The sequence below is a fragment of the Carassius carassius genome, chromosome 3, assembly GCF_963082965.1.
Source record: "Carassius carassius chromosome 3, fCarCar2.1, whole genome shotgun sequence".
Classification (NCBI taxonomy): Eukaryota; Metazoa; Chordata; class Actinopteri; order Cypriniformes; family Cyprinidae; genus Carassius; species Carassius carassius.
This window is the reverse complement of record NC_081757.1, coordinates 7025912-7037861: the sequence shown is the minus strand read 5'-3', so window position 1 is coordinate 7037861 and position 11950 is coordinate 7025912. Positions and strand designations below refer to the sequence as shown.

Here is an 11950-nt window from a genome sequence, read left to right as displayed (position 1 = left end):
TTGAGCTCTAGAGCCTCCTCTGTCAGTGTCATCGCATGAGCTCGTCTGTCTCACTGTGTCCCACAGTTCACGGCTTCGACCCTCTCCTTCTTCTTGTCTCTTTATTATAATGGAGAACTGCGCGCTGCTATCTCCTTGACAGGTGCGTTTTTCTGCGCTAGACACAGCTGAGGTGAGAATTCACACAATTTCATGTCTCGACTATATATGTAATATTCGTAGCTCTGGTGTTATATGGTCAGTCTATTTAAGGATGTCTGCTTGTTTGATTTATTTGAGAATATAATTCATCATAATTCATAAAATAATGTTGCTGACATACAGAAGAAACGCTCTGTGACGTCACAACGCCATCTCCTTAAGATAACAAACAATTATTTTATTAAGTGTTATGAATTTTTTTGTTTTAATATTTTAACATCTGGATGATTTTTATTTTTTAATTTGTTATTTTTTTATATTTGTTTGTACTATTATTCAACGTATTTATCTTTTTTTGTTAGACAAAATGTGACTATTCATTTCTGTAATTGGTCGATACAGTAGTCACACAAGCAAAAATGGGCAGTGGAAAATAAATTTAATATGGAAATCAATATGAGTTACATTTTGCTTTAAAAAAAATGATGAAGCCACTAGGCCCTTCTATAAAGTTTTGAACGCGTTTTAAATGTGTTTAAATTTAGGTCTCATACTCTTATTGTTATTTGAGTAATTTTAAAGTCTATCTAATAAGAAGTAAATAATTATATGTAGCTAATAGCTGGTTCAGTTCAAGTAGGCCTTTAGTGGTTAGCAACTGTTGTAATGGAAGTAATAATTTTGTTTACTGCTGTACACAAAGTAGATCTTATGCTTTGTTAATCATTAACTTTTTGGCATTTCAGAATATTTCCTTATGACTGCGCCGTTTGCTATTAATTAATATTTCACATTTGATATGCCGTTGCGATATGGGAAGTGGTGATTATATACAACATCCCTTTCTTGTCCTAAATTGCTTGTGAGGAAATGAAAGCTTCTGAAAACTCCCACGTTTATTGCAATCCTTTTTTGCAACATGCACACAAGAGGCTTCAATGAGGTGATGAAATGCACATTTATAAAGCATTTTAAAAGTCTATAACATTCTTCCTCTTTCCGTAGATTTTGGTTCGTGGTGTTTCTCATTGACCTGACCAGCAAGTTTTTTTGACCATCAAACTGTTGCTGACAGATACACACTGAAGGTAAATTTGACTATTGGTTGTTATTTTTGACTACTTGGTTACTGATTATAACACAGCGTGCTGTAGTAGTGCGCTGCCGATATGGGCTTTTCGGAGGACCTGTGGTGCCCTCAGGGTCACGCCGCTCTAATAAAACTACAAGAATCTGAGCTGCGTTTGATGGAGGTTATGAAGAAATGGATGACGCAAAGGGCTAAGAGCGATCGCGAGTTCTCCGTGCAGCTGCATCAGATGTCATCCATTGTTGAGAAGCTGGAAGGAACTCAGCCCGGAGGAGGTCTCGACTACATCAGCCAGTTCAATAAGGTTGGAAGGATCTCCTTAGCAAGTATGAAGTTTCCAAAGACTTGTGTGAGGAATTTCCAGTGATTGATTCCAATTTATATTAGAGATTTTATGCATTTAGATGATATATCCATCTTAAAAAGATCTATGCTGAGGCTAAATCCTTCCTTTCCACATGCCTTCCTTGCCTTAAAGGCATAAAAAGTGCCCTGTTTCTGGAATGGGAAATTGCACTGTAACAATCTAAAACCTGCTTCCAAAAGTCCCAATTGAGCAAAGGCCTAAAATTGCTTTGCAATTCTCAAACATTCAGAATGCAAGTAATATTTTTGATTGTTGCTTTCACTTGAGAGGTGCATGCACCACAATCAAATATAATCACATTAATCCCATTTTCAGTGCCTACATCCTAAAACTTTACTTTCTCTTTCACAGTCGAATGCATTCCATTCAGAATGCAAGTAATATTTTTGATTATTGCTTTCACTTAAGAGGTGCATGCACCACAATCAAATATAATTACATTAATCCCATTTTCAGTGCCTACATCCTAAAACTTTACTTTCTCTCTCACAGTCTTGGAACGTGCTGGTCAGTCAGACGGAGAGCCTCAGTCGTATCATGCGCAAGCACTCGGAGGACCTGATGGTGGGACCCCTCAGCAAACTCACCCTCCTCACCCGGGACAAGCAGCAGCTGAGGAAGACTTACGGGGAACAGTGGAACCTTCTCAACCAGGAACTGTTCAGGGTCAGCGCCACACGCACATCACTCACACAATTACTACACATTACAATCTAAACAATAAAGGTTCCCTTTCATCATTGATGGTTCCATGAAGAACCTTTAACTTCCATCAACTTTATTCAGGTTCTTTATAGTGGATAAACATTCTTTAGAAATGAAAGGAAAGGGGGAAATTGGTACTTTTAAGAACTGAAGGTTCGAGGAACTAATAGAATCAGAGTGAAAACCCCTTTTGGAATCTTATTTTTAAGAGTGCATCTCAAACTGAAAGTATTTTGCAACACTGCAAACATACTTATTTACCATGACAAAACTTTCATTAGCAAATTTATATATATGCGCGTGTGTGTGTATATATATATGCGTGTGTGTGTATATATATATATATATATATATATATATATATATATGCATATGCATATGCATATGCATATATTTGAATTTATTTTTCTAGTTTCCAAGATCTGTTTTTATTCGCATATACGTACAATACTGTTTGGGGTTGGCAAGAGCTTTTTGATGTTTTTGAAAACAGTCTCTTATGCCTATCAAGATGCTTATCATTAATTTGATTAAAAAAGCAATTTGATTATAAAAACATATCATTTCTATTTAGAATAATGTTTACTGTTTTGATGTGTTTTAAAATGCAATTTTACATTTTAAAACTGCTCCTGGTGTGTGTTCACTGTGTGTGTGTTCACTTTCATTTATTCCTGTGATGATAAAGCTGAATTTTCAGCATCATTACTCCACTCTTCAGAGTCACATGATCCTTTAGAAATTATTCTGGCATGAAACATTTCTTATTATCATCAATGTTGGAAACAGTTGTGCTGCTTAAAATGTTTTTGTTAAAAAATGTTTTGCTTAAAGTGTCATGACATACAGCGAAGTATGGTGACCCATACTCAGAATTCGTGCACTGGATTTAACCCATCCAAATTGCACACACACACACCCTGAACACACACCTGGAGCAGTGGGGAAACCATGATGAACTGATATTTTTTCAGGATTCTTCAAATTAATAGGAAGTTTGATGTTCAAAACAACAGCATCTCACAAGTCGAAACAGTCGAAAATAATTGATTTGGAATAGAAATCTACACCCTATGCCTGTGATCTTTTAACATAAGGCATCACTCACATTTTCACATCTATAATTATCTCCTGTTTGATTTGGCTTTGTGTGTTGAAGTGTTTGGTACAGTCTAAATTAGATTGAGGAAATGTAAGTGTCAAGCCCTCTAGCAGCTCTTCTCTGCTGAATCTTATATTTGGTGTATTCTATTTGAGTTTTGAAGTTATAACTGAAGCTCAAGTTGCCAGTTGATCTTCAGATGGTTTCTGTGAGTTCTTGAATGGTTTAACGCTGCAAGCAAACACACTGAAGAATATCAGGAAGTGGGGGAAAAAATTTTTAGAGCACTGTTTCTAGTGAATCTTATCAGCTCTATCAGTCTGCCTGACAGTTTGTTTATGGCCGAAGTAACAGTTGAAACGGTTTACTTCAGGAACCAGAATTTATATCGGAAATTGTGGTGAAGCAACGTGATAATTGTATTTCACATTCAGTAGTTTTGTCAGGCAACCTGCCCATGTTGGTCACAGCATAGCTTGCATTTTTGCCTGATTTGGCTTGAATTTGCACCAAAACACAGTAGTTTGATTGAATGCACAGCCTGCATTCACAGATCCACTCTTAAAAATAAAGGTGCTACACGATGCCATAGAAGAACCTTTTTTGTTCAAATGGTTCCATAAAGAACCTTTCTGTTTCACAAAAGGTTCTTTGTGGCGAAAAACGGTTCTTCAGATTATAAAAAGGTATAAAAGAGATGGTTATTTAAAGAAACTTTGACTGAATGGAGTGTATAGGAAGTTAATACTGCAGCAATAAAATCGTTATTTCCATTACTTATCTTTAGCCTGGAGGTGTTTGAAACTATTATTAGTGAAAAATCACACATATTCAACCTCATATCTAAAGCTGCCTAGTAACATGTTAAATTGTTTGTCAGCATTGCATTTTTACTCCTCGTCCTTTCATGCCTTTGATTGCACATGACACATGTGACTCACTTTGATGCACCAACCTGGATTTTAATAGGTTTTTTTGTCCTGTTGTGTAAGGTTAGGTCACCCAAACTGAGCTGGACCGGCTCAAGTCCAGTTACAGACAGCTAGTACGGGACGCGACACAGGCCAAAAGAAAGTACCAGGAAGCAAGCAAAGGTAAGATGCCTCGCTGCTGCCTAGTCCTGGCCACTTTCCTTTCATTTTGACTGTGAATTGTGTGCTCTGTGCTGAACAGATAGACAAACAATAATGTTTAAACACTGAATGGTTTTATGATTTTATGTGTAAACAAGGCATTTGTCTAATTGGCCAAGAGCAGAAAACCGGTCTTTAGACCAAGACGTGTTTCTAAGGTAACAAAGATGTAATAAAGTTTCCTCTTACAGAGGAAACAAGAGAAACTAAATGTGGTTTCTCCAGTGACCTTAGTGTGAATATTCAGCAGAGCACTTTTTGCAGCACTTAGAGACAGGCCAAAATAAATACAACAGTAAAAATCATTAATGTAGAGAGCATAGACATGAAAGATGAATTACAGATGCTGTATATTTGCAGTTAAGAAATTATTATAAAATGAGCTGCACATGATGGGTACAATTGTATCACTCTTTGATAGAATAATCGGTTGCACTTTATTTTACAGTACGTGTACTTACATGTACTTATAGTGTACTTACAGTGTATTTATCTAAGAACGTTCTGGTAATACAAGGTAACTACATGGGGTAGGGTTAGGTTTAGGGGTAAGTTCAGGGTTAGTACCTAGTTATTACATAGTTATTGTAATTACTATAATAAGTACATAGTATGTACATGGGGAACAGGACTGTAAAATAAAGTGCTACCGAATAATCAAGGTGTATTATACCCTTTAAAGCATTGGTGGTTAAAGCAGATGTTCAAAACTTTCAGGTCTTATGCTCACCTGGGCAGTAAAAACTGTAAAAATGTATTAATTTATATATATTTGTACAATTTAAAAAAGCTGTTTTTTATTTTAATACGCTTTTAAAAAGTAATTTATTCCTGTGGTGACAAAGATTATTTTTAACAGCTATTAGGCTAATCTTTAGTGTCAAATGATACTCCATTAGTCATTCAGAAGTCATTTGCTGCTCAAGAAACTTATTGTCAGTAGTGGTGGTAGTGGCATATCAATGATGAAAACTGTTGTCTTTGATAAAAAGAAAATTCTAAATGACAACATTTATTTTGAATAAAAAAAAAATCCCTTTGATCAATTTAATTCAACCTTGCTGAATAAAATTATTAATAATTTTTAAAAATCACACGTGGTGTAAGTATTATTTTATAGCAATTATGCATCTTGTAAGATTCAATCCACTAAAGAAGAGTTTGTTGATCTCATGTGCAGTTTATTTAAATCCAACATACGAACATTTACAAGATAAACAGAGACTTGATTTGGCATGAACATGAAACGACTTGTCTAACAGTGGGTTAACGTAGAACAAAGATAGACAAAGACAATGGAAACATGAGGGCTATATATACCCAAAGACCGATCACTGAACAAAGAAGACAATGAACCAATGACCAAACAGAACAGAGAAACACATGACCAGAACAACCAATCAGAACGTGACTCATGGACAAGCGTAGCACATTGCAAGATCACAAGAGGAGCAAGGGAAACACATGACATGGCAATGAGAACTTAAAAAACAAACAAAAAAAAACCTTAAAACATTAACAAAAACACAAAACAGATTTGACATATCCCTCCCTCTAAGGCTACGTTCACACTGCAGGCTGAAACGACCCAATTCCGATTTTTTCAAATGTGACCCAGGCCACTTGGGTATGTGGTCCTGAATCCGATATGTATCCGATCTTTTGAAATGCGACTTCCGTCTGAACGGCTAGGCCACATGTATCCGACCCGTACGTCATTGATATGCTACAAACATCATAATTCTGCGTTGAAGTAGGCAAGAACGAGAAGATAAACTTATGAATTCTGTATTAGTGAAGCCACTCACATCAGTATCCCACCACTCCTGGCTGCGACTCTGCACCCACACGTTTCTCTGTACCGACGTTGCTAACCCTGCTCCACAAAACGCCATGGCCAAATACCTTGCTCTCCTCCTTCTTAAAATGAGAAGATTGTAATTGTGCTGGCTTCGTTGGGAAAATAACTTTAATATTGCAAAAAGAGCTCCGCTGTTGACTACACTGTTGTTGACATCCATGTTTAACGTTAGCTACTTCCGCAAACAACGAGTGACGTCGTTGACCATTGAGTACTCTTCTGCACATGCGGGTCACTTCTGGGTCATTTCACGTTCACATAGGAGATCACAAAAGGTCGCATTTAATTGGAAATGTGAACGACCTTGCAAAAAAATCGAATTTTTTCAAAAAATCGGAATTGAGTATTAAGCCCTGCAGTGTGAACGTAGGCTAAGGGTGGCTTCAGATGCCCTAACATCCCCACTTACTAACCATTATGCCTTTGGCATGTAGTGCAACAAAAAAAAAAACTCTACTCCTATATGTTCTGGGCCAGTCTCTGGATGGTACCCCAAGAGCGGTTCAGGTTCTGTAGTTCTAGAACTAAAGAACCCTAACATGAAATAAACCCAAAATTCCAGGAGAGGAATAGAGTAGAGAAGATCATGGGAGAAAGATGGTGGGCGGGACTGTGAAGTAGAACTTGACCTGGACCGTGGAGCAGTGATGGGCCTGGAATGTGGAGTAAAGCCCAAAGTATACTTTAGTTTTTATGTGTACACGAGGGTAAGCATACAGTGAGAGTGGCGCAAAAAGAGCAACAAAGAGAGCAATGAAATTTAAGTGCTATAACAAGTCTCAGTTAGCCTAAACACAGTACATGTAGCAAGGGCTTATAAATCATATAATAAATAAAAAAAGAAAACATATAGAATAGAAAAAGATTAGAGCAAACTAGAGTTAGAGGTGTATATATATATATATATATATATATATATATATATATATATATATATATACTGTATATATATATGAATCCTAAAGTTAGAGGGTCAAATAAAGATGGAAGAGATGGGTTTTAAGTCGATTCTTGAAGATGGCAAAGCACTCAGCTGCTCTGATTGAGTTTGGCAGGTCATTCCACCAGGAGGGAACATTTAATTTAAAAGTTCGTAAAAGTGACTTTGTGCTTCTTTGGGATGGCACAATTAAGCGACGTTCACTTGCAGAACACTTCAAGAGGACACATAAGTCTGAAGTAATACATTTAGGTAAATGGGTGCAGAGCCTGTGGTGGTTTTGTAGGCAAACATTAATGCCTTGAATTTTATGCGAGCAGCAATTGGTAGCCAGTGCAAACTGATAGACAGAGGTGTGACATGTATTCTTTTCGGCTCATTAAAAATGAATCTTGCTGCTGCATTCTGGATTAATTGTAAAGGTTTGATAGAACTGGTTGGAAGACCTGAGAAGAGAGCATTGCAATAGTCCAGCCTGGACAGAACAAGAGCTTCAGCAAGAAGTAGTGCAGCATGTTCCGAAAGAAAGGGCCTGATCTTCTTGATGTTGAATAAAGCAAATCTGCAGGATCGGACAGTTTTAGCAATTTGGTCTGAGAAAGTCAGCTCATCATCAGCTGTAACTCCAAGGCTTCTGGCTGTTTTTGAAGGAGTTATGGTTGATGTGCCTAACTTGATGGTGAAATTGTGATGAAATGATTCAGGTCTGTCTTGGCAAGGTTGAGTTGAAGGTGATGGTCCTTCATCCAGCAAGAAATGTCTGTTAGACAAGCTGAGATGGTAGTAGCTACCGTTGGATCATCAGGATGGAACGAAAGGTAGAGTTGAGTGTCATCAGCATAGCAGTGGTATGAAAAGCCATGTTTCTGAATGATAGAACCTAATAATGCCATGTAGACAGAGAAGAGAAGTGGTCCAAGAACTGAACCCTGAGGCACCCCAGTAGTTACAGTAGATGTTGTGACTTGGACACCTCACCTCTCCAAGATACTTTGAAGGACCTATCAGACTCAAACCACTGAAGTGCGGTTCCTCAGATGCCCTTTGCCAGTAGGGTTGATAGGAGTATCTGGTGGTTAACAGTATCAAAAGCAGCGGACAGATCAAGCAGGATAAGTGCTGAAGTTTTGGATTCCGCTCTTGCCAGTCTTAGGGCTTTAAAAACTGAGAGCAAGGCAGTCTCAGTTGAATGTCCACTTCTGAAGCCAGATTCTGTGTGAGAAATGCAGAGACTTGGTTGAACACAGCTTGTTCAAGTGTTTTTGCAATGAAAGGAAGAAGGGAAACTGGTCTGTAGTTCTCTAAAAGAGATGGGTTGAGGGTGGGTTTCTTAAATAGTGGAGTTATATGAGCCTCTCTAAATGATGAGGGGAAAACACCAGTGTGGAGGGATGTGTTGATGATGTGAGTGAGTGCAGGTACAACTGCAGGAGAAATGGCTTGAAGGCGATGAGATGAAATTCAAGCGGACAAGTAGTAGGATGACTAGAAAGGATGAGTTTGGACACATCTGCCTCAGAGAGTGAAGAGAAGGATGTAAATGAGTGTATGTTTGCCGGTGAAATGAGTTTGATGGATTGTGGTATGGAAAACTGTGCACTGATGTGTTTAATTTTTGTTAATGAAAAACGTGGCAAAGTCGTCAGCTATAAGAGATGAAGCAGGAGGGGGAGGAGGATGACAAAGGAATGAGGAAAATGTTTTAAAAAGCAAGCGAGAGTTAGATGAATTGTTAATTTTGTAGAATTGTTAAGTATGTAATTTTAGCAGTGGAGACATTAGCAGAGAAGGAAGATAGGAGTGACTGATACACATTAAGGTCGGTAGTATTTTTGGATTTGTGCCACACCCTTTCAGCAGCTCTAAGCTTAGAAAGGTGTTCGTGTAGAACATCAGATAACCAAGGAGCGGAAGGGGTGGTACAGGCTGGCCTGGAAGATAAGGGACAAACAGTGTCTAAGCAAGATGTAAGAGTGGAGCAGAAAGTATTGCAGATAGCCGGGAGGGTGAGCGTAGGTTACATCAAAAGATGACATGTGGAGGGGTAAGTGATGTGTCAGGGACCATGTTGAGGTTAAGAGTAAGGAGGAAGTGATCAGAGTGGAGTAACCAGTACATGATCAGTGGAGCTGGGTACTGTGTATAAAAGTGCAGTGTATAAATAAGGTCCAGTTGGTTGACTGATTTGTGAGTAGCAGAAGTTGACACTCGGTTGAGATCAAAAGAGGCAAGCAGAGTGTGGAAATCGGCATACAGAGGTTTATCTAGGTGGATGTTGAAATCTCCAAGCATAACTAGGGGAGTACCATCCTCAGGAAAGGTTCAGAGTAGCATGTCTAATTCATCCAAAAAGTTACCTAGTGGTCCTGGGGGCCGATAGACAACTACAAAATGTATTTTAAGAGGGTAGGTAACATTAACTGAATGGGATTCAAAGGAGCTGTTGATACTCACAAAGGTGGTAAAGGATTAAATTTACAATCATTAGAAAAAAGCAGACCAGTACCTCCACCTTTTCTACAGTCGTGTCCAAAAGTTTTGAGAATTACATAAATATTGGAAATTGGAAAAGTTGCTGCTTAAGTTTTTATAATAGAAATTTGCATATACTCCAGAATGTTATGAAGAGTGATCAGATGAATTGCATAGTCCTTCTTTGCCATGAAAATGAACTTAATCCCAAAAATCCCATTGCTGTCATTAAAGGACCTGCTGAGATCATTTCAGTAATCGTCTTGTTAACTCAGGTGAGAATGTTGACGAGCACAAGGCTGGAGATCATTATGTCAGGCTGATTGGGTTAGAATGGCAGACTTGACATGTTAAAAGGAGGGTGATGCTTGAAATCATTGTTCTTCCATTGTTAACCATGGTGACCTGCAAAGAAACGCGTGCAGCCATCATTGCGTTGCATAAAAATGGCTTCACAGGCAAGGATATTGTGGCTACTAAGATTGCACCTAAATCAACAATTTATAGGATCATCAAGAACTTCAAGGAAAGAGGTTCAATTCTTGTAAAGAAGGCTTCAGTGCGTCCAAGAAAGTCCAGCAAGCGCCAGGATCGTCTCCTAAAGAGGATTCAGCTGCGGGATCGGAGTGCCACCAGTGCAGAGCTTGCTCAGGAATGGCAGCAGGCAGGTGTGAGAGCATCTGCACGCACAGTGAGGCCAAGACTTTTGGAAGATGGCCTGGAGTCAAGAAGGGCAGCAAAGAAGCCACTTCTCTCCAAGAAAAACATCAGGGACAGATTGATCTTCTGCAGAAAGTATAGTGAATGGACTGCTGAGGACTGGGGCAAAGTCATATTCTCAGATGAAGCCCCTTTCCGATTGTTTGGGGCATTTGGAAAAAGGCTTTTCCGGAGAAGAAAAGGTGAGCGCTACCATCAGTCCTGTGTCATGCCAACAGTAAAGCATCCTGACACCATTCATGTGTGGGGTTGCTTCTCATCCAAGGGAGTGGACTCACTCACAATTATGCCCAAAAACACAGCCATGAATAAAGAATGGTACCAAAACACCCTCCAACAGCAACTTCTTCCAACAATCCAACAACAGTTTGGTGAAGAACAATGCATTTTCCAGCACGGTGGAGCACCGTGCCATAAGGCAAAAGTGATAAAACTCCCCAGATCTTAATCCCAAGAGGCGGGTGGACAAACAAAAACCCACTAATTCTGACAAACTCCAAGAAGTGATTATGAAAGAATGGGTTGCTATCAGTCAGGATTTGGCCCAGAAGTTGATTGAGAGCATGCCCAGTCGAATTGCAGAGGTCCTGAAAAAGAAGGGCCAACACTGCAAATACTGACTCTTTGCATAAATGTCATGTAATTGTCGATAAAAGCCTTTGAAACATATAAAGTGCTTGTAATTATATTTCAGTACATCACAGAAACAACTGAAACAAAGATCTAAAAGCAGTTTAGCAGCAAACTTTTTGAAAACTAATATTTATGTAATTCTCAAAACTTTTGGCCACGAATGTAGTCAAACGGGGGGAGTGGGAAAAAGATAAATTATTGGAGAGCAGGTGTAGCAGTGTCCTCTGGTTTGATCCAAGTCTCTGTCATGGCCATGAGATTAAGCTTTGAATGACTAATAATAGAGGTAATGAAATTTGTTTACAGCAGACTGGCAATTCCAGAGACCAATAGAAAAAGAAAGTAGTGTATTAGCAGGCATAGGCAAAGTGTGCAGCTTGTTAAGGTTGTGCTGCCTACATTGTGTGATGCATGGTTTACGAGTGGTAGTTATAATAGGGATTTGGAAACACATAGTAAGAATTGGTTATAAAAACTGAAATAGAAATGAAACAAGTAGAATGAAAAAAATAGTTAATCAAAACAATACTTGTATTCCTTGCCGGTGTCCCTGCCCGGTGGAGTCGCACGGTAGAGTCAATGGTCTTTACACTCTTCGGTCTTCACACAAGGAGGGCTGAACTGGAGGGCTGCCGCAACCGCTTCGGCAGTATACTAGTCTTTTTTATACCCTTTAGACAAACCAGATATTGAATTCAGCTTTACTGTTTATCACTGCAAAGGTCTAAGCAAGTGCACGACAATGACTACGTATGCGATAGAGTACGAGACCAAACGCAGCACATC

General features: G+C 38.8%; 1 protein-coding gene across 4 annotated transcripts in view; it reads left to right on the top strand.

Moving 5' to 3' along the window:
• LOC132117632 (tyrosine-protein kinase Fes/Fps-like) overlaps nucleotides 1-11950 on the top strand; it is a 28736-nt gene continuing 16786 nt past the window's right edge. For 2 of the 4 annotated variants that reach the window (XM_059526970.1, XM_059526965.1), the window contains exons 1-5: nucleotides 1-172; nucleotides 1147-1229; nucleotides 1296-1535; nucleotides 2091-2264; nucleotides 4403-4499. In XM_059526970.1, coding sequence (XP_059382953.1) covers nucleotides 1311-1535; nucleotides 2091-2264; nucleotides 4403-4499 — 496 coding nt within the window. In that variant the 5' untranslated portion in view covers nucleotides 1-172; nucleotides 1147-1229; nucleotides 1296-1310. The remainder of the gene's footprint in view (nucleotides 173-1146; nucleotides 1230-1295; nucleotides 1536-2090; nucleotides 2265-4402; nucleotides 4500-11950) is intronic. The other 2 variants (XM_059526968.1, XM_059526966.1) reach the window with 2 other exon arrangements.